The following is a 27,917-nucleotide window of genomic DNA, read 5'->3' on the forward strand; positions in this document are numbered from 1 at the left end:
TAGCTGTAGCTCCACCACTACCAGTTGTGGAACTCAGGTAAAATTACTCCACTGGATCTCAGTTTCTCCAGAACAAAATGTAGAAATTAGACTGAATGATAGCTAAGATAGCTAACAACTCCTGATATTCTCATGAGTGAGATGAGCTCAAAAAGTTATGCTTTTGTAGGATTTACCCAATAGAGCCCTATAAATGAATGCATTTGCAGATATAAATTGAGGTGAATGGGTGGGATTGAAAGATTATAACTCAACTTCTAAAAAAACTTAAATATTTACCATTAAATTAGCAATTTTGCTTTCTCGTGAAGTATATTCTCGTAGCATGTAGGTCTTGTCAGCCTAATTTAAAAATAAAAAGTTGCAATAACTTTATTTATGTTGATATATAAAAGCTTCTCTAATTCATCATGCTATGTTATCCCAAATCTAAATTTAAAAATTCATTCAGAAAAAACAGACTACTATACATCTATGGAGAAATTTTTATGAATCAATTTAAACACTCCACTTTTAAAATACATTAAAAAATAAACTATAAAGCATCACCACCCCCTCACTCTTTAGCATTGTCTTTTAGAAAACATTTTGAAAACCGGGCACCGGTGGCTCATGCCTGTAATCCTAGCTACTCAGGAGGCTGAGATCTGAGGATCACAGTTCAAAACCAACCCAGGCAGGAAAGTCCATGAGACTCTTATCTCCAATAAACCACTAGAAAACCGGAAGTGGTGCTGTGGCTCAAGCGGTAGAGCGCTAGCCTTGAGCTGAAGAGCTGAGGGACATCGCCCAAACCCAGAGTTCAAGCCCCATGAATGACCAAAAAAAAACAAAAAACAAAAAAGAAAACGTTTTGAAAAAAAGATATACTATTAGACAACAGTGTACAGTCAACAATAAACTGAAAACCTCAAGATTACAGATTTTAAAACTTTCACATAATACCAAGCATTACTGAATTTCAAAGTCTCACACTGAAAACAAGCAGGCCCAATTGATATTGCATTGCATTATGATGATTCTTTGCATAAGTACCTCATGGTAAAGCCTCGTGTCATTCATTCTGATAAGTACCCCATCAATTCTCAAGAAAAACCGCAACAGTAGAAAAAAGCTAGAAGGCATTACTCTCTAAAAAACAAAAAACAAAGTATATTAATATTTAAATGAAAATTGAAAACTTTATTACTGTGCTAAAAGAAAAAATATTTTTTGAAAAATCACTAAAGATGAAATTAACAGTATAAATACTCATTGATTTATAAGGTCACTACCCAAATAAATCTATAACAAATTGAAATATGGAAGTAATATATAACCATGCTTAGCAACACAATATACACTAAAGTATCAGTGGTTTACCCAGTGATCATGTGGCTGAATGAAAGCTGAGGTACACTGCCCAGCATCATGAGCGTATCATTCCACAATGCTAGCCTAAAAGAACATCAAAATTTAAAATCCAAAATACAGTTTCTACTAAATGTATGTCACTTTCATATCATCATAAAGTAAAATCCTAAGCTGAGCCATTCTAAATCAAAGACCAACTGTATATAGAATCTCTGAATTATATGTCCTAAGTCTAACCTCAAAACTTGTACAAATTACTTAACAACATGATTTCAGTTTCCTGCAGAAGTAGAACAATTATTTTCTGGGTCAAAAGAAATTGAAATTTAAGATTTAAAACATATTCAAGTAATGTAAAAATTGTAATGTTCATTTCTTTTAAATATTGTACTGATTCAAATGAAAGAAGCACTTAGTTCTTTGTTGCTACTATTTCTATTCACTACATACAATAAAAGCAAGAGAATTTAAATAATATGTTCTTGTCTAATTTCACATTGCCAAAGATTAGTTTATCACAGCACTATAACATTCATAACATCTTTCATCTGTAGCACCTTTACAAATTCCCATGCTTTCCAATTGTAACTACTGAAGAAAACCAAATTTAGTTAAAAGTAAAAGGTGGGTCTTAATGGCAGGAAGAGAAGAGTTGTACAGAATATGAGGTACATATTTAAAAAGAATATGCTGGAGCCTGGGAATGTGGCTTAGCAGTACAGTGCTTGCCTAGCATGCATGAAGCCCTGGGTTTGATTCCTCAGTACCACAGAAACTGAAAAAGCTGAAGCAGCACTGTGGCTCAAGTGGTAGAGCACTAATCTTGAGCAAAAAGCTCAGGGACAGTGCCCAGGCCCTGAGTTCAAGCCCCAGGACCGGCATAAAGAATATGCTGACTGAGAGCTAGTGGCTCATGATTGTAATTCTACCAACTCAGGAGCCTCAGATCTGAGGAAAATGGTTCAAAGCCAGATGGGACAGGAAAGTCTGTGAGACTCCTATCTCCAATTAACCACTAAGAAGCAGGAAGTAGAGCTGTGGTTCAGGTGGTAGAGCACTAACCTTGAGCAAAAATGCTCAAGGTGGCTGGTGGTTCATACCTAGCTACTCAAGAAACTGAGATCTGAGAATTGTGGTTTGAAGCTAGCCTAGGAAATCCTTGAAAAAGCAAGAAGTAGAGCTGTGGCTCAAGTGATAGAACTCTAGCCTTGAGAAACAAAAAAGAAAAGCTAAGTGACAGTGGCTAGGCCTTGAATTTAAGACCCAGGACCAAAAAGAAAAAAAGCTTAATGATTTAATAAATAATTATTGCCTACTAAACACCAAGTTTAGGGCTGTAAGTATAGCTCAAGTGGTAGACAAGTCTGAAACACTGAGTTCAAACCCCCAGTAATAAAAAAAATACCAATAAACAAAAATCAAGTTCTTAACTACAGTAAATCTTAGATTTATATAAATCAAAAGATAAAATTACAATGTTCAAAAAATTTACCAGCCAGGGGCTGGGAAGGTGGCTTAGTGGTAGAGGGTTTGACTTGTATGCATGAGGCCCTGGGTTCTATTCCTCAGCACCACATAAGCAAAAAGAAGAAAGCCAGAAGTGGCGCTGTGGCTCAAGTGGTAGAGCGCTCTAGCCTTGAGCTGAAGAGCTGGGGGACAGCGCCCAGGCACAGAGTTCAGGCCCCACGAACAGACCCCCCCCCCAAAAAAAAAATTTACCAGCCAAACTGATAAAAATCATGTTGTATGTAGCTGCTGTAATAAAAGCTCAATAAGCACTCAGAAAAAGTACACAAATCTGCTTAAGAAAGTCAGGCACTGCCTCTAGTCCTAGCTACTTAGGAGGTTGTGACCTGAAGACTGAGGTTCAGTGCCAGCCTGGATAAACTAATCTTATCTCCAATTAACCAGCAAAATGCTAGAAACAGAGGTACAACTCAAGCTGTACAGTGCCAGTTATGATGAAAAAGCTGAGTTAAAGAGAGAGGCCCTGGGGCTGGGAATGTGGCTTGGTGGTAGAGTGCTTGCTTGGCATGCATGAAGACCTGGTTTCAATTTCTTAGTACTACATAAACAGAAAAAGCTGGAAATGGTACTGTGGCTGAAGTGATAGATGCTAGCTAGTCTGGAGCAAAAGAAGCTCAGGGACAGTACCCAGGCCCTGAGTTCAAAAGGAAAGAGGCCTCAAGTTCAATTCCCAGTACCAGCACAAAATAAAATGTCAGAGAAGGTAACACTTCAGATGTGATATGATTTTATTTGAAAGATTTTTTTTCCAAGTTTTAGGGCTTGAATTAGCACCTGGAGCACTCACACTTTCTTGACTTTCTTGCTGACACTCTACTACATGAGCCTAGATTTTTGCTGGTTAACTAGAGATAGAGTCATGAATTTTTCCACCCAGACTGGCTTTGAACCATGATCCTCAGATCTCAGTCTTCCAAATAGTTAAGATGATAAGCATGACAATGTACATTGCATTAAATCAAGAAAAGCTCTAAGGGAATAAAATCAATCAGATGACCTTCTCAAGTGAGCTTTAAGATGGAAAGCACCTAACAATGTCTTTGGAAACAATTACAATATGTCATTCTCTAGCAGTACTCAATAATATGACATGACAGCCTGAATTAATTATCTATTCTCACAATCAGTAGCTCAGAAAATATATCATTATCTAGTTGGAGAAATTTATGCATATAAATAACAGATCAAGAATCACTTCCATTCTCACACGTCTGTCATCTTCATCTTTCCAGTTAACAAACATACAGCAAATATACTAACAGCAAATATACTATGTACAGTAAGACCACTTTAATTACAGATTTATTACATGCAGTTTTGATCAAGTGCAGTCAGATAAATAGATAGATAGATAGATAGATACTCTGGAGACTGAGGTGTAAAGAACTGCAATTCAAAACCAGCCTGGGCAGAAAGGTCCACAAGACTCCAGCTCCAATTTAAACAACAAAAAGCAAAGAAGGAGGCTTTGCCCAAGTAGCAAAGTGCTAGCCATAAGAAAGAAAACCAACCCGGGCACTGCTAGCTCACGACTTTAATCCTAGCTACTCAGGAGGATGAGAGCTGAGGATCATGGTTCAAAGCCAGCTCTGGCAGGAAAGTCCATGAGACTCTTATCTCCAATAAACCACTCAGAAAACCAGAAGTGGTGCTGTGGCTCAAGTGGTAGAGTGCTAGCCTTGAGCTGAAGAGCTGAGGGACAGCGCCCATGCCCAGAGTTCAAGCCCCACGACTGACAAAAAATTAAATAAGGAGGAAGTGGAAGAGGAGGAGGAAGGAGGAAGGAGGAGGGAGGAGGGAGGAGGAAGGAGGAGGGAGGAGGAGGAAGAGAAAACCCCTGTTCTACCCCTTCCTCGTCAAAAAAACAAAATCTAAAGAAATTTCAAAATTTAAAACTTTAACTTAGCTAGGCACTGGTAGTTAATGCCTATAATCCTAGGTACTCAGGAGGCTGAGATCTGAGAATCACAGTTGAAAGCCAGCCAGAGCTGAAACTCTTTTCTCCAGTTAACTATTCAGAAAAAGCAGAAAATGGGGCTACGACTCTTATAGAATGCTAGCCTTGAGCAAAAGAGCTCAAGGACAACATCCAGGCCCAGCATTCAAGCCCCAAATCCAACAACAGCAACAAGAACAAAAAGGTTTAGAGAAGCTCTAAGTCAGTCTCTGCTATCATCATTATCCTTTTGTGAAAAGAAGCCTCCCAAAAAGCAGGGTGCCTAAAAACTAAGGTGAATGTGCTTAATTTAAACAAAACAAGCACAGTACAGTACAGAACCCCATGCATCCTGAGCAAGCATAGTTTTTCCTCATAATGTCTCCTTGGAACTAAATATATTGTCAAATACTCCTTGCCTTATACTATTATGACAAATTTCTAATCTGCTTTTAAAATTCTGATAAACTCCAGGTTTATAAATGACTAGAATAGAGACAGACTTACCTACATCCCATTCCCTTTCCTCCTATCACCATCAAAGAAGCTTATCTCTCTTCTCCTGTCAAAGACTAAACCTTCTCCCCAGGACCTATATCCTAGAGAATGATGAGCAAGAGCAGAGAGTCAAACTGATTCACTGACTGAATGATCCTGAGCAAGCTATTTCTAACAAACTATTTCTTCAATTACAAAACAGGGATATGAAAAACTAGGTTTTCTTCAGATTATGAAACTGATGCACTGCCTACTGCGCTTAGGAGGCAACTAGGTTTTCTTTAAAATTAAATGAGATCATGTAAGTATCTAACATAGTATCTACCATAAGTCTCAAGCCTTTTTCTTCTTTGCCTATTCCTCTCATTCTCAGAATTCTCACAGCATTTTCTCCCCTCAATCTACTATAAGCCATTTTCCACTCATCATCTAACCATGCTAAAGTCTTCCCCATATTAAAACACCCCTCATACCCACACTCCCACCCCCCTCCCTTTTAACTTCATGTCCTCTATTAGCGGTATCTTTGTGCTTGATTTCCTATAATTCTGAAGTTTCCTTTTTTCTGAAGTTTGGGTCTAAATCAACACATTCATCTTTATCTTTCATCTTCTATTTATGTGATTTAAATTGTTCTTGCCAAGTGAATAAGAGAATCCTAATTGCTAAAAACTATATAAATAGTTTTAGTGTAACCACAACCCCATTCTAAGATTATAAGCCCTCTCTACAACAAGACACTGACCTTAATGCTCTCTGTCTTGAAAAGGTCTACTTCCTCAGCTTCCCAAGAACCATTTTTGCTGGCCTGCATCCATAATTACCAGACTAGTCTTTGCTTCTGTGGAGGGAACTGAATTTGTCCATCCTCATTACTTAAGCCAGAAACTATAGTATTTATTTAATAGAACTGATCTGTTAACAGTGTTGAGAAGAAACCAACCAAGGAAGAGCACTATTCTAATATAATTCTTCCAGGCATTCTAAAATATGCAAGCTTATAATTTACAAAACTTATACTAGCTTTAAATCACTACTCTTCCGTTGGAGACTTAACTCTACAGAATATATTTACTTCCCTATCTTACATCCTCAAAAACATGTGTTCCCTATACCTACCTAATTCATAGACTTAGCCACCCCTTTAGATACGATGCAGATGTACAAACTCATAATGAAAATTCCACACTGCAATTCAGTAGGTAGGTTGACAGGTTAAAGAGACTGCATAAATGGGAGTGTGAATTAAGCTAAATGAAAAAACAAATTTGGAAAGAGTTTTAACTGGGTACTGTAGCACCGTACCAGGTGCTACAAAACAACTATCTAATCTCAGAATAGTATACCTGTCAGATGAATAGAAAAGTTTGCTAGCCAATTAATTTTATAACCTTAGATAAACTAATCTTTTAGAAACTGGTATAGAAGTTAGACTAAATAATTCTCTAAAAACATCATAACAATTCCAAATTCTATAATTCCACAGGCCAAAAAAATCAACTTTAAACCATATATACTAAGTAAGGAGCAGATGGCTCACACCTGTAATCCTAGCTACTCAGGAAGCTATCTAAAGATTACAATTCAAAAACAGTTGGGAATGAAAGTCTGTGAGACTTTTTTTTTTTTTTGGTCAGTCGTGGAGGCTGAACTCTGGGCCTGGGCACTGTACCTCAGCTCTCCAGCTCAAGGCTAGAGCCCTACCACTTGAGCCACAGCACCACTTCTGGCTTTTTTTCTGCTTATGTGGTGCTAAGGAATCGAACCCAGGGCTTCATGCATACCAGGCAAGCACTCTACCCTGAGCCAACCTCCCAGCTCACCCGTGAGACTCTTATGTCCAATTAACCAGCAAAATGCCAGATGTAGAGCTGTGGCTCAAGTGACTAGCACCCAGGCTTGAGTTTAAGCTCCATGACTGTTACTAAAAAAACAAATAAATAAATATACACATATATACTGGCCCCCTTTATTATACTTTCAATGTTTTATTACCACAATCAATTTTGCTCAAGAATATTAATGCTGAAATATCTGTCTTTGACAGATCTCATGTAAGTGCTAGAAATTAAAGGTTTTTCAAAAGACACTTATGCAAGAATGAAGAAGGCATATTTAATTCTACCGAGGGCTTGTGAAAGGTCATACAGAAAAGGTAACATTTCAGCTGGGAATAACTGAAACATTTTAATAAAGTTTCACTTCAAGTTTTTCTGGAAAGATTAGAAGCCTAATTATAGTTTACTATTAAATAAAACTAACTGCTATGGCTTATTATTTCTTGTAAGCATGTTCCATCAAAGACACTGTTAACAGAAGTACTGTTTGTCCTCCATTGCTAAAAAAAAGAAACAAAAGGAAAAAAGAATTATACTTATTTGTTTTCTACTTCTATCCTAAAAGTTGTAGTAATTTAATTATACACTAAAATTTTAACATATGGTTCATTTTCTTAAATTAAATCCATCTTGATGTCTGCAGATCATATAAGCAGAATCTCTAATTCAAGTTGTAAAAATTAAGTCATAGTTTTCATCGCAGTTAAATAATATACAAATAATCTGCTTTGCTAAACTGAAATCTTAACAATATATCAATATTTCTCATAAAATTCAAATTCCCAAAAAGATACACTCCGAACTACAGATAAACCACACATGATATCATGCTAATGAAAGAATGTTACCAATTTAAACAAAAATCACAATACTCACAATTTTCACACTCAAGCTCGAAACTCCATGATCATGCAGTTCATCCTCAAATAGGAGAACTTCTTCAAAAAATTTAATCTGCTCTCTAGCTTTCAATTTCTCTGTATCAATATGATCTGTTGTAGGTACAACCTGAAAGAAAAATTTAAAGGGACACATTTTTTTTTTAATATAAAAGGCTTGAGCATTTGGTATATGCCTATCAGCTCATAATACGGGAGCTAAAAATAGGAGAATCAGAGATTTGAGGTCAGCCTGGGCCTCAGAAAAATTTCATCTCAAAAAATAAATAAATAGGCTGGGAATGTGGCTTAGCAGTACAGTGCTTACCTAGCATGCATGAAGCCCTGGGTTCGATTCCTCAGTACCACATAAACAGAAAAAGGCAGAAATGGCACTAGTACTAGCCTTGAGCAAAAGAAGCTCAGAGACAGTGCCTAGGCCCTGAGTTATGGCCCAGGACTGGCAAATAAATAAATACCAAGGAGTTACTGGGTTTCAAGAAAGTAGTTTTACTTAGTTTCCTCTGCACAGCCAGAGCATATAGTTCTAAATATGGATGTCATTACAAGAAGACATCAAAGATCATAATGTACCTTGACTCCAAAACTAAGATACAATTGATTATTCATTAGAAAATAGTGTCAGAGCTTCCTCACTGTAACTCTGTAAGAGGAGTTAGGATAACCAAGGACAGTTATTTCAAAGAGTCAAAAAACTGACACAGAGAAAAATTAAACAGCTTTGGGGCAGAAGACACAATCACAAGGTAGGCCAGGCAGCCCTGGTGACAAGGTACTCCTAGCTACAGTAGACAAACTCACAATTCTGTCTGACAGTGACTCCTTTGCATGGCAGGCTAGCATTGGAGAAAGAATCCATTTTACCACTCCCAATAGCACAAAGTTTTATACCCAGGTGCCCTCGAGAAGGGACCCTTTGTCTTTTGAGACTGAGCTCTGGGGACCTGAAACAAGGAACAATCATGTTAGGGAACCTGGGGATACCTCACACAGTGTCTGGGTGGGAGATGGCCATGAAAGGTATTTGTGGAGAGGAGAAAAGTCAACAGACTGCTGTGTTCATTAGGCTATAGCGAGTAAGGTATTTGGTAGCCCTTCTCTGTGGCCAGAAACAAGCCTATGGATTACTAACAGAGAAGTTTAACAGGCACCATCTTGGCATCATGGTAAATCTCCAGAAAGCTCTTGGAGGTGGAGTCAGACCCATCCCTCAGGTAATGGGTATACCTCAATTCCTAGAGGCAGAAGTTGGGATGTGGAAACTCAAGTTCCCTGTAACCCTGCCCCCGAACTCTGGAGCTGCTCAGCTCAGCTGCCCTTTCAAGCTGACGTGACTCATAATTCTGTGACCCTACCCCTGACCTGACCCTGTCTCCTGGACCTGCCCAGGAGACATTATGGCATGCCATATGTTTCTGTGCTCATGTACTGTCTCCAGTTTCCTGAAAAGTTTTGTTTGTTGGCAAAGCTTTTGTTTTTTAATGGACCACGTGGTTCCATCATGATTGGGAAAAATGTCATTTTGCTGCAGGAATTCCAAAAAACTTAAGATAGCTGGTGATTTGTGCACAAACATGTCTGTCTCTATCTGTGTATATGTAAAATTGTCATGATAGTTTCAAAGTTAACTTGCTTTCAACTATAATTGTAACTAATATAAACCTTGTAACTACCAAGTATTCTGCTTAAAAAAATCTTTGTCAATGGAAGCTGTGATAAGCCTAATTTGAGTTGCCTTGAGATTCTGAGATCACTTGGCTGGTACAACCAAGAAAAATAAAAGAAGAAAATCCAATGTAGCTGCAGAAATAGGGCAAAACATTTAAGGCAGAACCTTGTAGTAGGAAGACCCCTGCTCAGGCAGGCAAGCCCACCTACTCGTCCGGAGTGACAGAGCCCACCACAACAAAGTTGTTAACAAAGAAGCAACTTTATTGAGAAGGTTCCTACACTGACTAGTCAGGGCCGCAGCACAGGCTCGGGAACTGATACTGAGACCCCAAATGGCCCCCATTCTTTGGTTTTTAAAGGCAAAATCCATGAGGTCGAGCCTGGTCACGCACAGGTGACCAATGGGATCATAACACACACAAAAGATTGTACAGTCATACCAGACCACACACAGGTGGCCAATAGGCAGAGTTTACCATAAGCATGTGCAAAAGGCAGGGTTTACTGTAAGCACATGGTATTGGCTGTTGGGGCCAGATTACAACCTATCTGTTTTAACTCAACAATCAGGGTTGGGTTAGGTTGTTAAGGGGAGGGGGACCAGATGCATTTTTTTCATTCTGGGAACTAGGCCCATCAAGTCTAAAATCCCTAAAACAAAGGCAAAGCTTAAAATGGAATCATACCAGCTTGGGCCCCATCTCAGGGTCCACTTCAATCCCCACTTTGACTTGTTCCTAAGTCAAATCATTGACTCAGTTCCTCTATAGGGGGAGAGTTGTATTAGGTCTGCATTACCATTAATTTTATGGTCCCAATTCTCTTCTACACAAATGACATTAATGCATTTAAAACACAAGGGCCAACCAGTAACATCAGGAGGATAAGAACCAGGGGGGCAGCAATAGCTGAAATCAGGATCATCATCCATGGAGACCAACAGTTAATGTCAGAAGCAAGAGGAGAACTACGCCAGCCAGGACAGTTATTAGGGTTGTCGCCCATGGGGACCATGAGAAGAGAGACTTATAGCATGATTCAGTCCCTCAGACTCTTCTGAGGCCAAACTTTCCCTAATACAAAGGCTACCTTGCTTCATGAGAAGTCCAGTCCCCAGTGACTACCTCTGCCAATGAGTCTACCTGGCTGCTCTAACTAAACCAGCATCTAGATTTCAGTAGGCCCATCCTTTCTCCCCACCATACAGATAGACATAAAGAATGTTCAACATTAGTGGAACATTGACTCTATGGATATCACAGCTAACTTAATTTTATACCAGCTTTACTTATAACCTCCAATTTTAAGACACACTCATACCATTTGTTACCTACTTAAACTTACAAACATTTTAAGACAATCCTTACTTTTCAAACCCTTTCTTATCCAGGAGTCCGTTTTTCCCCCAATTCCTTTCCCAAGGCTTTCTTTACTACCTTCTTTCTTTCCAAAACCTTGAGTTTCTTTGTGGCTAGAGTTTAAAACTGCCCAATGTTTTTCCTTGGGCTTGTGAAACCAAGTTATCTCAGAACAGCCTCAAGGCACCACTGGGGTGGAGAAGCTTGCTCGATTTTAAGGCTAAGAGCAGGGCTGGGTCTCATTCCTTTTACTACCTGCATTGATAACACACACTCAAGAGGAAGCAGGTTATTACCATGCCAGAGTCAAACCAGGCTGTGACTATGAAGTAGATTTCCAGTCACTATGCCCTGAAATGCCTAAGGCAAGCCAGTGATTTCCTTGCCCCCAATATCCAATATGGGAGTAGAGAGGGTTACTGGATATCACCAAAAGAATGTCCCACAAGATCTTAAGTTTTAGCAGCTTTCAACCAGGATGCAGTCTCAGGTGATGGAATCAGGCAGGAGTTCAGTCTACTTTTACCACGGTGGAGGTGGTCTGGGTGACAATGTAGATTTCCTCCAGGTGACTGTCAGGCTGTTGTTGAACTTTACCCATTAGGGTGTGCAGCAGCAGGGTCTCTCAGTAGCTCCAAGGGACTGTCACACCTCGTGCTGGGCTGCAAATTCCTACACAGACTGGTTAAGGATACAGTACATCGACTTGGCAGGCTGTGGCCCCACTGGTTTTTAAGACTGTTTAGACAATGGCCCGGGACAATTTACCAAGACAACAACTTTTATCTAGTTTGCCTCATTCTTTCAAAACTGACTCTGGACCTTTGATCTTAAAAGGGATTTGATGGGCAAAGGTCTATTTTCTGTAATTTCTTCAAGCTAACTTCAGGGCATTGATCCTACCTAGCCAGGAAGCTATAACCTTAGCCTATTTTACAAAGATGTTACCAGGGTTACCTGTCATTAAGAACAATATTTTATAGCCCCACAAAAAATAAAATACCTAGGAATTAACTTAACTAAAGAAGTGAAGGACCTCTATGATGAAAACTTTAAAATCTTGAAAAAGGAAATCAACACAGAACTAAAAAAATGGCAAAGCCTCCCATGCTCCTGGATTGGAAAGATTAACATCGTGAAAATGGCAATACTTCCCAAGGCTATCTACAAATTCAACGCAATACCTATCAAAATTCCAACCTCATTCTTCAAGGAAATAGAAGAGGCAATCCAAAAATTCATATGGAACAATAAAAGACCCCGAATAGCAAAAACGCTCCTCAACGGAAAGAACACTGCTGGAGGAATATCAATACCAAATTTCAAACTCTACTATAAAGCCATAGTAATCAAAACAGCTTGGTATTGGCATAAGAACAGACCTCAGGACCAATGGAATAGAATTGAAAACCCAGAAATGAACCTACAGACATATAGCCATCTAATCTTCGATAAGGGAGCTAAAACAATAGAATGGAAGAAAGACAGCCTCTTCAGTAAATGGTGCTGGCAAAATTGGTTAACTACATGTAGAAAACTAAAGCTAGATCCTTATATATCACCCTGCACCAGAATCAACTCCAAATGGATCAAAGACCTCGAAGTCAAAGCAGACACTCTGAAAACATTACAGGATGGAATAGGAGAAACCCTAGGTCTCCTTGGCTCAGGCCGAAATTTTTTGAATAGAGACCCGGAAACACAACAAATCAAAGAAAGGTTGGACAAATGGGATTGCATAAAGTTGCAGAGCTTCTGCAGGGCAAATGACATAGCTAGCAAGATCAATAGAAAGCCCACGGATTGGGAGAAGATCTTTACTAGCCATACAACGGACAAGGGTCTCATATCTAAAATATACTTGGAACTCAAAAAATTAAACCACCCAACAACAAATCCTCAAAGAAACAATTGCCCAATAAATAAGTGGGCGAAAGACTTAAAGAGAAACTTCTCTGAAGAAGAAAGAAGGATGGCCAATAGACACATGAAGAAATGTTCAACATCCCTAGCCATAAAAGAAATGCAAGTCAAAACAACATTGAGATATCACCTCACCCCAGTTAGAACGGCAAAAATCAAGAGCTCTAACAACAGATGCTGGAGGGGATGTGGACAGAAAGGAACCTTACTTCATTGTTGGTGGGAATGTAAACTTGTTCAACCACTTTAGAAAGCAGTATGGAGGTTCCTCAAAAGACTTCACATAGAACTCCCCTATGACCCAGCAATCCCACTTTTGGGGATTTACCTAAATGTTTACAAACAAGACCACACTAAAGCTACCAGCACAACTATGTTTATTGCAGCATTATTTACCATAGCTAAGATATGGAACCAACCCAGATGCCCCTCAGTAGATGAATGGATCAAGAAAATGTGGTATATATACACAATGGAATTCTATGCCTCCATCAGAAAGAATGACATTGCCCCATTTGTTAGGAAATGGAAAAACTTGGAAAAAATTATATTAAGTGAAGTAAGCCAGGCCCAAAGAAACATAGGTCCCATGGTTTCCCTTATTTGCAATATCTAGTATATGTATGAGTCAAGCGGAAAAGGTCAGATAATGTGATGTCAGGAAAATGAACCCTTAGATGTGTATTTTAATGTTTTTTCTTTCATGCATGTGTTTCTAACGCATTTATAAGATTATCTCTTTGTTGCTTTGTATGTCCCTCCCCCACAGTATAACCCCTGCTTTTACTATACTATATTTGATGTCAGTATAACTTGTGGAGGAGATAGGGAAAAACCAGTTGTTTAAGGATACAGGTGGACCTGTTGCAACAATGAGAAGTACAAGTTGTCATGTCCAAAACGAGCTTTACAACGTTAGTGCGGGGGGGGGGGGGGGGGGGGGAGGGAGGGAAGGGGGGGAAGGAGAAGGATTGGGATTGGGGGGAGGGGGGAGGCTGGGAAGGGAGGTGAAGGGTAAACAAAGGAGGAGACTGCAATGCTTGGTAAGAAATGTACGCATTATCCTGCCCATGTAACTGTAACCCCTCTGTACAGTATGTTCACAAATAAAATAAAATTAAATTAAAAAAAAAAGAACAATATTTTAACTTTTGACAAATGCGCAGAACTTTTCTCCAGCTACAGCAGTATAGCTTGTTTACCACTCTGGGTTGCAAAAGCATCTTTCTGGATGCTTAGGAATGTGATCTCTAGTGACTCTAACAATGCCTAAGTTACCTGTGTAGGCTCTCAGACAAATGTCAATAGAAACACTCTCAGCTTTATAAACCCTTTTTTTTTTGAACAGAAGAATTTCATGTAGCTGGTCTCAGCTCAGGTACTGCCAGTTAGGGCTTTTGGCACATACAGGGGTTGGAATTTAAACTATCCCCCACATTTTATAACTTTAGCTTTTTACTACTATCACAGAGGACTGCCAAGTTCCTGTCCCTTACAAGGTAGACAGTCATGGACATTAAGCATGCTTACAAACTATCTCCCATGACCTCCTGGCTCTGACCAATTTTTGAAGGACCACACACAAATGACTCTAGGATCTGACATTATTTCTGCCATCCAAGCAGTGGCTTACTGCCTCTGGATGCTCCTCCACTGCTTTTGTCCCAGGAGTGTCTTCTCCACAGTGTAATAAATGCCTCATTGGCATTTCCCTTAGTGGTTGCTGGACTTGAGCTCGGGGCCTGAGCGCTGTCCGTTGGCTTTCCAGCTCAAGGCTAGCACTGTCACTTTGAGTCCCAAAGCAACTCTGCTTGCTCTTTCAGCACTCTGCTGGCTGATTAGAGGTGACAGTCTCACAGGGAGCTTTTTCTGCCCGGACTGGCTTCAAACCAGTTTGCAGATCAATTAGTCTTATAATAGGCCACTTTACTCCAATTAAAAGCAACAAGGTGGTCAACACAGAAGTAGCTTTTAAGCATGCTCTTACCTGGAACTTATTAAGAGCCAAAGTTACATCTGACAAACTTGTAATAATCCTCTGTGCTTGCTGGAAACTGATAAAAAAAAAATCTATAAGAGCAAATTGGAATAGCAATTATTTTGGTAATCCTCGTTTTTCCTTTGTGCACTCTGAGGCAAATGTTAAGAACAATTTTACTTTTAAACTTTATATCCAGAAATCCATTCCTAATTTTTAAGTCTCTTATTAACCCTCTTTTAATATTTTATACTTTAGTTATCATTTGCGTTTTGAAAAGATCACTTGAAATCTTGAGGCCAAGTGTCACTCACTGCCTTTTGGCTACTTGTTATAAAACAGATACACATTAAACTTTTAAACTCAAATGACAATTTTTCCTTAATATAAGAATTATAATCACCATCACTGTACCAAGAAACTAGACTGAACACCTTTATGACTTTTAAAAACATATTCTAATTGTAGAACATCATTAAAAGCAAGTCACATTATATAAATAACTTCTTAACCCTCCTTTTAAGGCCTTCTTAATTTTAACACATCCAAGGGGCAGTTTTAGCAATACTAATCAGATCACCACATCACTAATTTTACCATCATGTTTCCAGTGTCTATCTGCAGGGAAAAGGGATAGAACAAAGATGGACCACTCGGCCCCTCCTATGGAGTGGGCACACACCCAATCTAACTCTTTAGGATTAGATGAACTGTTTGTGCCAGCTTGCCCTCTTTCACCATGCGTGGACTCCTCCCAGGGCCTGTCCCACCATGCATGACCAGCTGAACTGCACTTCTGCCTGTTCACCCCTAACCCCTAAAGATAGGTCTTCTGTTGGCTTCTAAGTTTTTCCCCTTTCTTTTCTCTTGGTTCTTGAATGAATAGACAGAACAGGTAACGTCTTTGATAATATTAAACTAACCTTTACATTTAAATTTCTAATTATTTATCCCCAAATTTTAGCCAAGGGAACTAAATCCCAAACAGCCAATGTATTTTTGTTAAGCCAGATAACTTGATTACAGGATAAACAGCCTTACGCATTTTAAAATATTAAGATTTTAAAATACCAGATTTTCTAATTTTCAAGTTAAGGAATCCTTAAAAAGTCTTTTAAAACAATGTGAAGATTCTTTAAATTTTTGGTAATGGCCAAACCTTTTGAACTTTAAACTTAAACTCACCCAATTGTTACAGCATGCTGACAATTCTTATCTTGAACATGTTCACATGCATACAAAACACACTCACATAGATCTTAAAGCACATGCATACAAAACACACTCACATAGATCTTAAAGCACATGCATACAAAACACACTCACATAGATCTTAAAGCGCGCAAAAATTAAAACCGTACGGTACATTTTCTAAAACCTTTAGATACAAATATTTAAGACAAGATATCCTTTTTTTAACAAAGTACCTTTGTTGAGCTTCATTTTCCCTGGGCTTGCTTGTTTATCAAGGCATTTCACCAGTCTTTTTTTTTTTTTTTTTGTCTTTTCTTTTTTGGTACTGGGGATCGATCCCAGGACGTTGCACTTGCTAGGCAAGTGCTTTGCCACTGAGCTACATCCCAGCCCCAATTAGTCTTTTGAATACCTTTAGTTAGAGGAAGGCTGGGGGTGGGGGAGGTCACCTGAAACTAAACAGGACCAGCTGAATGTCTCTGAACCAGGCTCACAGCAGTCTACACCTTCCCCTAAGGCAGCCTCCACAGGGAGAATATTCAGGCTTAGGCTTGAAGGGGACCAAACTAGTCCAGCCACCTTCCATGCCTCACAGGGAGAAGGACATAGCAGGTCTGTGACATAGCCCGAACCTTTATTCCCCCAGAGATGTTCAAATAAATAACAAAACACAAATAAACACAAAAACCAAGGATCCACATTTAAAACTGGTACCAATTCTAAAACAGGACAAGACAACACAAGAACCAAAGGCTGAGTTGGGCACTAATGGGCCTCCCGGCTCATCCCTACCAGAACTCTGTGCTGCTCCTACTCAGCAGGCTGAATCCAGAGTCTGCTCAATGAGCCTGCCACTCTCACCCAGAACTTCCCTACCTCAAAAAACAGAACAGAAAACACACCGAAGTCAGACAAGTGGCCACAAAGACAAAATCAGGTCTCAGTGAATGGGAAGACATCTCACCACCATTCACAAGTAGGACTCAAATCCACTTACCAGGGGACTCGAACCCCCTCTACTCACCTCCGGAGGATTTTTCTTTTAGATTCCTGCAAACGTTGACCCAGGGGCCTTCCAAGGCTGAGGAGAATTCCCAGTCATCTTGGAGCAAGGGAAAGAAGTCCCTAGCAGCCATCCCCTCAGACTGGCAGGTTCTCCCCCATACTCAGACCTCCTGGGCCAAGGCCTAAGGCTAAGATCTTGCTGGGGCCACTTGCAGGTGGTCAGTGGCAGTTTCATAATTGACAAAGAAGCAAGTTACAAAAGCAGAACTAGCAGGGTTTTTTGTTTGTTGTTTTGAAATCTTTAAAATGAAGTAGGACAAGGTCTAGGAGTGCCCCGGGAGTGGACTCACTTTGTCTCATATTTTTCCTGTAAAGTAAATCCAATTACAAATATGGCAAGCAAAAGCACAAGCACAGTGAGATACAGATAAACATGATTACACACAGAATGAGGAAGGATACCAAAACGAAAAGTTACTTTTTCTCTCAACCTATTTTCTTCACAAGCAAGCCCCCATCCAACTAGGACTGCTAGGACTGGTGGAATTGAGTGGTCCAGGCGTCCCTGGACCTCCTCGACCATAGGGGACTCTGCTGCGTCCAGCTTCACCCTACTTTTGGCCTCACTCTGGGGCCTTCTTTACCTAGGTTGACCGCACTTACCTCGAAGCTTTTCTCAGAACTTCTCTCCAATAACACACTGTCCTCCCAGCCGGGGATTCAATCCCCCTCAGGTTGGAGCAGCTAAAAGCTCTACCCAAGACGAGCCCCCATTAAATGTAGTAGGAAGACCCCTGCTCAAGCAGGCAAGCCCACCTACTCGTCCGGAGTGACAGAGCCCACCACAACAAAGTTGTTAACAAAGAAGCAACTTTATTGAGAAGGTTCCTACACTGACTAGTAAGGGCCGCAGCACAGGCTCGGGAACTGATACTGTGACCCCAAATGGCCCCCATTCTTTGGTTTTTAAAGGCAAAATCCATGAGGTCGAGCCTGGTCACGCACAGGTGACCAATGGGATCATAACACATACAAAGGATTGTACAGTCATACCAGACCACACACAGGTGGCCAATAGGCAGAGTTTACCATAAGCATGTGCAAAAGGCAGGGTTTACTGTAAGCACATGGTATTGCCTGTTGGGGCCAGATTACAACTTATCTGTTTTATGGGTCAATCTTTAACTCAACTATCAGAGGTGGGTTAGGTTGTTAAGGGGAGGGGGACCAGATGCATTTTTTTCATTCTGGGAACTAGGCCCATCAAATCTAAAATCCCTAAAACAAAGGCCAAGCTCAAAATGGAATCATACCAGCTTGGACCCCATCTCAGGATCCACTTCATCTCTTCATAGAGGGAAACTGAAGTTTAATTATTAAAGAAAATTCTCAAAGGTAGAGACTCAGAGTAAATCAGGAAGTTGAACAAGTTAAGTGCTGTAAATTACATTGAAACTCAGAAAGAGCTGGAAAACGTGGAAGGTGGTTTCATTTTGGGTTTGGTAAGTAAGAAACTTAGAGTATGTTCTGGTAAATGTCAGCTAAACCCTTATCAGGAATGAAACAAAAGGGGACCTGAAATGTGGTTTTTGCTTCCATGACTTATTGGTTTACTTATTGAGACTGTAATTGCTATTTTGCTAACTGCTAGTTCTGTTTCTGTAAACCTGCTTGCTACATCACATACACCACCGCCTGCCTACCTGCGTGTGGCTTTAAAACCCAGCCATAAGAGTTTGGCTGCTGTTCTTCACTGTCCCAATATAGTGGGGAGCAGTTTCCAAGGCTAATAAAGATTCTTAGCCCAATTGACTGAGTTTTAGTGACTCCTTTCACTGATCATGGGTTTGAATCCCACCGGCCCCAGGAAACTACGATACTTCATGACTACAAGCCAAAGGAAAAAAAGTTTTATAAAGGCCTTGGGAACCAAAAAATGTTTTTCTTTAAGGTTCAAATATGAGTGAAGCTGGCAATTAAGTTGGCTGTGATTTTTTTGTCATACCTTATGTCTATCGATAAGTTAAATGTTGTACATCTAATCATAGCTGGTAAAATAAGGTTAAGGTTTTGTTTCTGTTTTCTCTCCTGTGTTCTGATCAACTCCCTTTAAGATCAAAGGACCAGAACATTGTGGAATAATTGTGCAAGTGTGGGCACTGTGGCTCACAAAGTCCAGCCACTCCAAACACTTTTTCTACACTACTAGTGACCCAGGATGCAGCTTGCTCTTGTGCACAGGAAAATGTCCAGGGAGCAAAACAAAGTTGTCACCCTGCCTAAACCCATGGGCACCAGCCTGCAAAAGCCAGTGCATTCAGAGTAAACAAAATACTGGAAGATGTCTTTAACCATCTGTGTAGAAATTTGCAGGAAAGACAGCAGGAGGTGCAACAATCCATATATGCTGAGAGATGCTACTGCAGCCTAGCCCAGACTGCCTGGACCATCCTGACTACCTGTATTGGACCATACAGGGTTTATGCTCCACATGGAATTTTTCTGGCCTGTGGCCAGGATGTGTTCTTCGGTGTCTCATCATCTTGTTACCTTATCAGCCTTTTGCGGGACCTTTTCAAAAGTTTTTTTTTAACAGGATAACAATCCCACCCAGGACATCACCTGAGAACAAGTCAAGTCCATCCAGTTACTACTGGCAACCGGAGACTTCACTTACTCTGCCCTGCCTTGCTCAGGGCAGACCCAGACCCTAAAGACCCCAGCTCCAGTGACTCCTTGATGGCCCAAACCAGCAGGAAGTAACCAGAAGAGCCCATGACACCTGTTGGCTCTGGTACCTTTACACAACTCTGCTACCTCCTCCTCCTCCTAGGTTCCTGTGATCCTAAGATAAAGCTGGAAAAGTCTTAGTCCCCCCTCCAGGATAAAGGGAGTCAGGTACCATGCTATGTCTCCAGTCCAAGAGAGAAAAGGCAATCTCAGGTCTTTGATAGCCCCTTCTGGGAATCAGTCCCTCCCTGGCTTATTTCTCTCTTGGGTCTGCTAGTAGCAATTTTTACCTTTTACTGATTGTGCCTTGCATTTTAGATAACTATTCTCATAGGAAAGATGAGGACCTTTACTAACCAAACTATCAAAACAAATGTTTCTTGGATGGTACCTGGCCAAGCAACAAATCAGGGATCCCTGACTACTTCCTCCCCTTTACAGCAGGAAGTAGCTGCAGAAGAAACGACCTCTACCCATACTCCCAGCCTGGTACCCCTAGTTATTTTTATTATTAAACATCAAAACAGGGAATGTTAGCATTATCCCCACCTCTGATCCTCAGCTCCACCCAGACCTGAGCTCCTCCCTGCCCTAAAGTTCCCATATAGCTGGCTACACCCTCTCTCTACCCAAACCTACCTGCTCCCGGACCTCACCACTGTCCCAGAGTTACCCACCTGGATAGGGGCAGATGCCATATTGCTCCCTCTCCTGGGACATATGGCCCTTCTAATAAACCTATAATAATCTTTCTTCTGTGCCTGCCTGCCTCTGTGTGGTCCCCTGGGATGGTCATGATGTACCAAGAATGCGTATGCTTTTTGATCATGACACTATTAATACTAAGCAGTGAGCCATTCTGAAACCATCAATACTTTTAAGAAATATCATTTCAATCTAAGCACAGTGGTACACAGGAGACTCTGGGAGTCCAGTAACTCAGGAAGCAGACACAAGAGGATCACTAGCCCAAGAGTTTAATTATCTCAAAAAGAGAGAGAGAGAGAGAGAGATAAACATGCTAGGTATTGGTGGCTCATGCCACCAATCCTAAATACTCAAGAGGCTGAGAACTGAAGATTACAGTTGAATACAGCCTGGGAAGGTTATATTCTTATCTCCAAACTACAAAAAAAACTGCAAGTTGAGCTGTGTAGAGTAGTAGAGTACTAGCCTTAAGCAAAAAGAGCTCAAGGACAGTGACCAGGCCCCAAGACCACCAAAAAATAGACAAAAGAAAGAAAGAAGGAAGGAAGGCGTAAACATTATTCCACTAGGCCTTCTTTAATTTGAAAAGAATCAATAAAGCCCTATACATTTGGTCCTGCAACCTGCCAAAATAGAAAATAATACTAAAAATACTGGCAAAAAGCTGGGCACCAATGACTCCTATCTGTAATCCTAGCTATTCAGGAGGCAGAGATCTGAGGACTTCGGTCTGGCTCAAAGCCAGCCCAGGCAGGAAAATCTATGAGACTCTTATCTCCAATGAATTCCAAAAATAAGCTGGAGGTGGAAAACAAAAACAAAGAAAAGAAAAGAAAAAAGCTCAAAGATAGCACCCAAGTCCTGAGTTCAAGCCCCAGGACCAGCACACACACACACACACACACACACACACACACACACACAGACACAGACACACACACACACACACACACACACACCACACACACACACACACACACACACCACACACACACACACACACACACACACAAATGGCTAATACCTTACTAGAAAAAACTGATTCATTACTACAAAGTTCTAGTGCTAAGAGTTTCCAAGACAAGACTCATATGAGTAAAATAAAGATTTACCTTTAACTTAAGAGATTCTCCAAGTAATGTTCCTTTGTAATCTGTTGTATAGGTCCAATCATATGGTTTTACAACCTCTTTGGAGTGTTCACCCTCCGTCCTCAAACACAAAGTGGGAAGGATCATGTTTAGTGATGCAAAATATAGATGACCAATGTTCATATATCACAGATAACATGAAATGTCTTAATATACATATATACTTGTTAAAATTCACTAGTATAGGAAGTGGCGCTGTGGCTCAAGTGGTAGAGTGCTCGCTCGCCTTGAGCTGAAGAGCTGAGGGACAGCGCCCAAGCCCAGAGTTCAAGCCTCATGGCTGACAAAAAAAAAAAAAAAGTTCAGTAGTATAAGATCTTCCAATTTGTTATCACAAACATTAATGTTTTTTTTTAATTTTTATTTTTTATTGTGGAAATACTGTACAGAGTGGTTACAATTACATGGGCAAGATAATGAGTACATTTCTTATCAAGCATTATAGCCTCCTCCTTTGTTTCCCCTTCCCATCCCTTCCCATCCTCCCTCCGCCCCCCCATCTTTACTTATGTGTTGATGTAGTCTTTCAGGTAGTCAGCACACTGCTTGAGAACATGTCAAGAAGGCTTATATGGGCTGGGAAGGTGGCTCAGTGGTACAGCGCTTGCTTTGCATGCATAAGGCCCTGGGTTCAATTCCTCAGCACCACATAAGCAGAAAAATCTAGAAGTGGTACTGTGGCTCAAGTGGTAGAGCAGCAGCCCTGAGCTAAAGAGCTGAGGGACAGTGCCCTGGCCCACAGTTCAGGCCCCATGACCAACAAAAAAAAGAAAAAAAAGAAAGGCTTATATCCTCCAATGCTCCTACTTCATGAAAGGCCTAAAATAATAGCTGATTTGATTACCAAATATATTTTTGTAACTTTAATAACCCAAAAATGTAAATCACATGTAGATGTAAATCACTTGTGATGTAAATCACAAGTAGACTTTTTTCTTTAGGAATATGAAAGTAATGTTGACTAAGGAACCTTGACTAAAAACACTGATGGTTTAAAAAGTAAATCTTACTTATCTCAACTTACTTATCTCAACTCAATTGTATTTCAATTTAACTCAACACGTATTCAAGTGATGAGGTTAATTAACTTTAATATTATGGCTAAAAAAATTAACTCTAGAATAACCAACCATAAAGTTTAATAATAACACAAGCCCTTCACTATAATAACACATTCACATATCATTTTGCTGAGTCTTTCAATCCTTTTCTTTTTGGTTTAACCATAACACCCTAGATTCTCACCTGCTTTCCTGCCACTCTTCTGCACAGGCTACTTTAAGCATCCCTTGGTAATTATTTACACATCTTAATGCATCTGTAGCATTGAACTCAATCCCAAAGCCAGAGCCGTGCTGGATTCTTAAAACGTTGTCTCCAAACATCATTTCAGGGAGAGATGGCATATGTAATTCATCAGCTAACCTACACATAACCAAAAGTCAATTAAAATTATATCACATATTTTTTTCTTTTTTTTGGTGCCGGTCCTAGGGCTTGAACTCAGGGGCCTGGGTGCTGTCTTTGAGCTTTTTTCTCAAGGCTAGCCCTCTACACTTGAACCACAACTGCAATTCCTCACTGTTGGCATTTGTTTCATTTTCATCCTAATTATTCCTACATAATAGATGAATTAAATAACATATGGACTAAATAAATATATTCACTAAACTCTAGAGCACCTTCATCATCCATTCTTTCAGCATCAAATCTTGACAGTACTAGAGTAGGTCACTTAAATGAAACAGATGTCATGCCAGCTCATGAGAAGTGACATATAAAAAAAACAAGATAGATAACACATGTGATAGACAATATTTTAGGAAGAATGACCAAGGATCACTTAAGTGAGAGTGAAACTACTTTGTGAGCTAAAAAAGACCTTTAGACTTAAAGGCACTTTAACTCAAAATTTCAGAGTTGCAAGGAGTGTGTATGCTTAAAGCTGTTCCAGAATGCAAAGCACTTTTGCCTCTCTTCATTTGGTTTGTGAGCTATTACTACAGCTTAGGAAAAAATCAAAAAGCATACTTCTTAAGATTGGAAAATGAATGAAAGAACATGAAAGTTAATAATCCATTCATTTGACCAAAGAGGCTATAAGGATCTTTTTTTCTCCTTAATTCTCCAACATATAAGTACAACATGTGTAAAATAACTCTAAGTTCTAACAAATGCTGAAGACAGTGCAAGATTTAAGCAGAAGTGCTCTAGCACAGCTACTTTAACATACAAGACTTCTCATTTTTAGCAGCTTTACCTATAATTACAAGATAAGGCAAAAAAACACCATATTAAAGAAAATATTATTAGGCCAGGCACCAGTGACTCACACCTGTGTGAGTACACCTGTACTCAAGAAGACTGAAATCTAAGGATAGTAGTTTGAAGGCAGCCCAGGCAGAAAAGTCCTCATGAGACTTATCTCCAATAAACTACTCAAAAAAAGCCAGAAAGTGGCACTGTGACTCAAGTGGTAGAGCATGAAGCTTTAGGACAACACCCAGGCTCTGAGTTCAAGCCCCAGGACTAGCAAAAAAGAAAAAAAAAAAGTAAGAAAAATTATCCTTAATGTCCAATATAAAGAAATAAATGGTTATGCAAAGTAGATCATATCCATGTAATGAAATACTATGAACTATTAGGGGTATTTTAAGAATAATGTGGGAAAAGATTTATGACAAAAAATTAAGGAAAAATGGATACATATTGTGTATTTGTTGTTCGTGTATATATATATATATGTATTCATACATCAGTGGACCTAAAAGTTCTGAATTGAACATCTTTAGGATGATTAATAATGGCAAACTTTCATTATATACTTGAATAAAATTTATTGTCTTTAAGAGACAGAAAATATTATCTAAACAACATAGATAGATATAGATAGATTCCATAGGGATCCTTATAGGTTTTAACTACTGAATAATATATACCAAATATAAACAGTAAATATGATTCTGTAGCTTTATCCAGTTTATCTAGAAAAATCTGATAGTCCTACAAAATATTCCAATTATATATGTAAAAAGATAAGTTATTATCTACATTATTTCAAATGTTCTAAATTTAGAATATCTTAAACACAAAACCAAATACCCCATTTCTAATGTTAAGCTTCCCTTTTAACAAACTGGAATAACCAGTTATAGTATAGAAAGAGAAAATACTCCTAAGACCTTAGGATACCTTAAGTATTATTAAGTGACATCTCCTTAATCTTTTACCTAATCTCTCTGTTTAGTACCATAGAGTTTTTTCACTTAGATGCTTTTAGAGAGAAGCATCACAGAAAAATTTAGGATGTAAGGGTATGCCTTCCTTTCAGTACATGAAAAAGGACTAAGTATATACTCAAATAAAAATAACAGGGAAACTGTAGATCGTGCACTTGTTTCCCTTATAACATTCTACCATACAACATCTCTTAAGACTTCATAAATAAATTATGAATATCCCAATTTCAGACTAATTTTTATATCATAATATGGTACAATATGTAACAAAGTTATACGAAGAGGAAAAATTCACGTCTGTGGTTGTGATAAAGGAAAATCTTTTTTCTGTATTTTTCTAATCTTTTGAATAAGTCTCCAAAATGTTATAATTTATTTTTCTATATAATTACAAAGCTAAACATTTTTTATAACTCTCATCTCTTCCCTGGCCATTCACCTCCTGAGCCTCATCTTTGTTTTGCATTGTTTTTGAGACGGGGGTCTCTCAAAATGGCCTTCACCTAACTGTATAGCACAAGCTGGCCTCAAGGTCTCAGTCTTCCTACCTCAACCTCCAAGTACTGGGCTTACTGGCCACCACTCCCAGCTCTCTGCATGAATCTTAAAATACAAATGTTCCATATGATTGGTCCAACTCATGACCTTTTTCTTGTGGATAACTTATAGATGATCTTAATTCACTTCCAAGAGTCCAAGTACCAACTCTAAGCTGATGATTCCTGAACTAAGCCCACAGATATCATCTTTTTTGGGTTTACAAGGTGATAAATCTATCAAGTTCCTGCTGAATGTCTCTAATGTTATGGCCCCCACAAACCTCACACTTCAACAAACTAACTCATCTTCTGACACTTGGTCTTCTTCCTGTGCTCCCGTTGAGTACAAACAGCCCTGGCCAAAAAAATCTTATCAGAATTTTTTTTTTCCTTTCTCCCCATATCAACTAGCTACCAACCCAAGGACTTAATCTAAAGCCTCTTTTATCCTTTCTATTGGCATTCCTAGCACTGTAGCCCGGAACACCATCCATCTTGTGCATCATCTCAAAAGAAATCTTTCAGAACATCAATAATGTAGTGTCTCTGGATCAAATTACAACTAGTGGTTGTCCTTTAGTTTGGCATAAAAATTCCCCCAGAAGCTCAATTCCCTGGAACTCCTTTTGGGAGTTCTTATTTCACTCTTCAACCACAAGGGAGCAGTTCTTTAAGCATATCAGCTCTCACTCTCCTCTTACCACCCCCAAACTTTCTCAAGATTCCATTCGGGCATCCCAAACACCTCAAAGCTTACTCTCCCTACTCGCTGGCTTTACGCCTCCACCCGTGCTAAAGACTTTATCTTGATTCAGCTCAGACATACCAACTTCCTAGTTTCTGATCCCTCTTAAAACATCTGAGAGAGAGAAAGAGAGAGACAGAGACAGAGACACTCAGAGACAGAGACTGAGAGACAGAGAATCCTAGACAGTTATTCTCCGTGTAACTTAATTGCCTGTCTGTCTTACGAAACTAGGAATCCTTCAGGTGTAGTATGTCTTTCATGTTCTTTATAATCTCAAATGCCCTGTACAGACCTGACATACTAAAACCTAAGTATATATTATTATGCCATTAGTTCCTAAGGTCACTAAGTACTCGGAAGATGGCGCGGGCTGGAATAGGTCGAGCAGGGAGCTGAAAGACCACCAGAACAGCCAAGCTCAACTCAAACCCAGGGCTGGTGACAGTTTCACTCCGGCAGTGCCCCCGCGATCCAAATCAAAAGCGGGGACAGGACCATTCACCCAAGTTGTCAATCAGCGGTCGGGACCGAGAGGGCCAAGCCTCCACCCCGAGGAAGCAGGAGAGGCAGCCCGGCCTCCGGGGCGGCCCCGGCCCGGCTTCCCGCCCGGCCGCCCGCCCGGCTGCTCCCGCCACGCCTCCCGCTCCGGCCCAGCGGCCCGGTCCGCTCCCGGGCCCCAGAGCCTCACTTCTCCACATCTGCCGACTTCATGATATGAGTCTTGGCCGCCGTCAGTTTCCAGGGGCCGAAGGAGAAGTCCTGGTGGCTGCTCTGGAAGCCGTGGATCATCATGGCCTAAGAAGAGCCCGAGGGGAGCACAGCAAACAGGCGGCAGCGGCAGGGGCGGCCTTCACCGGCTTCTCCGCCTCCCTGAGGCCCAACCCCCGAGGCGACCGAGCCGTTACCATACCGCGCCCCGCCCCCTGCCCGCTGACCCGGACGCCGGCCTCCTTGCCGTCTTCTTGTCCGCCCTCTCGCTGTTTTTGCTTCCGAGGTCAGGTATTTGTATTGCGTGACCCACGTCTTACGACTCTACGTACAGAAGAGGAGAAAGGAAGAAAACGCCGAAGGGCGGAGCTTCTCCCGAAGGGGGTGTGATCGGGGGCGGGCCGTCCTGGGAGCTGAGTGACGTCATCCCTGAGGCGCTCAGGGAGTAGGCCTGAAACACTCCTCGTCTTCCTATCGCTTTCCTAACACACCACCCAACGCGGTGAAACTCAGTGGAATGTCAGTGAATGGTGGTAGGGGGAAACGGCCTCTTTTCTGTTTAAGCCAAAAAACAGTAATCCCTTACCGTTTAGGAAATCCTGCACCGACGTGATTTTAAAATGATCTTCTAAGGCGGGCACCGGAGGCTCACACCTGAACTCCTAACTACGCAGGAAGCTGAGATCTGAGGACCAAGTTTTAAAGCAAGCTCTGGCAGGAAAGACCGTGACATTCTCCAAGTAACCACCTAAAAGCTGTATGTGGAACTGTAGCTTAAGTGGTAGAACGCAGTCTTGAGCAAAACAAAAAGCAAAAATAGCACCTGGGCCTTGAATCAAGGACCAGTAGGAAAGAAAAGAAAGAGGGAGGGATGGAGGGAGGGAGGGAGGGAGGAAGGAAGGGGAGAGGGGAAA

At 40.4% G+C, this 27,917-nt stretch overlaps 1 protein-coding gene across 1 annotated transcript in view; it reads right to left on the reverse strand.

The window, feature by feature from the left end:
- The window catches only part of Tiprl (TOR signaling pathway regulator), a 29,472-nt gene extending 2,296 nt beyond the window's left edge, over positions 1-27,176 (reverse strand). The window contains exons 1-6 of the mRNA XM_042677318.1: positions 26,984-27,176; positions 23,015-23,194; positions 21,731-21,830; positions 8,029-8,160; positions 1,036-1,131; positions 280-342 (exon numbers count right to left, since the gene is read on the reverse strand). Coding sequence (XP_042533252.1) covers positions 280-342; positions 1,036-1,131; positions 8,029-8,160; positions 21,731-21,830; positions 23,015-23,194; positions 26,984-27,087 — 675 coding nt within the window. The 5' untranslated portion in view covers positions 27,088-27,176. The remainder of the gene's footprint in view (positions 1-279; positions 343-1,035; positions 1,132-8,028; positions 8,161-21,730; positions 21,831-23,014; positions 23,195-26,983) is intronic.
- Between the last annotated feature and the right edge of the window lie 741 nt (positions 27,177-27,917).

The sequence above is a fragment of the Dipodomys spectabilis genome, unplaced genomic scaffold (genome assembly GCF_019054845.1).
Source record: "Dipodomys spectabilis isolate Male_0828 unplaced genomic scaffold, ASM1905484v1 ptg000036l, whole genome shotgun sequence".
In the NCBI taxonomy this organism is placed as follows: Eukaryota; Metazoa; Chordata; class Mammalia; order Rodentia; family Heteromyidae; genus Dipodomys; species Dipodomys spectabilis.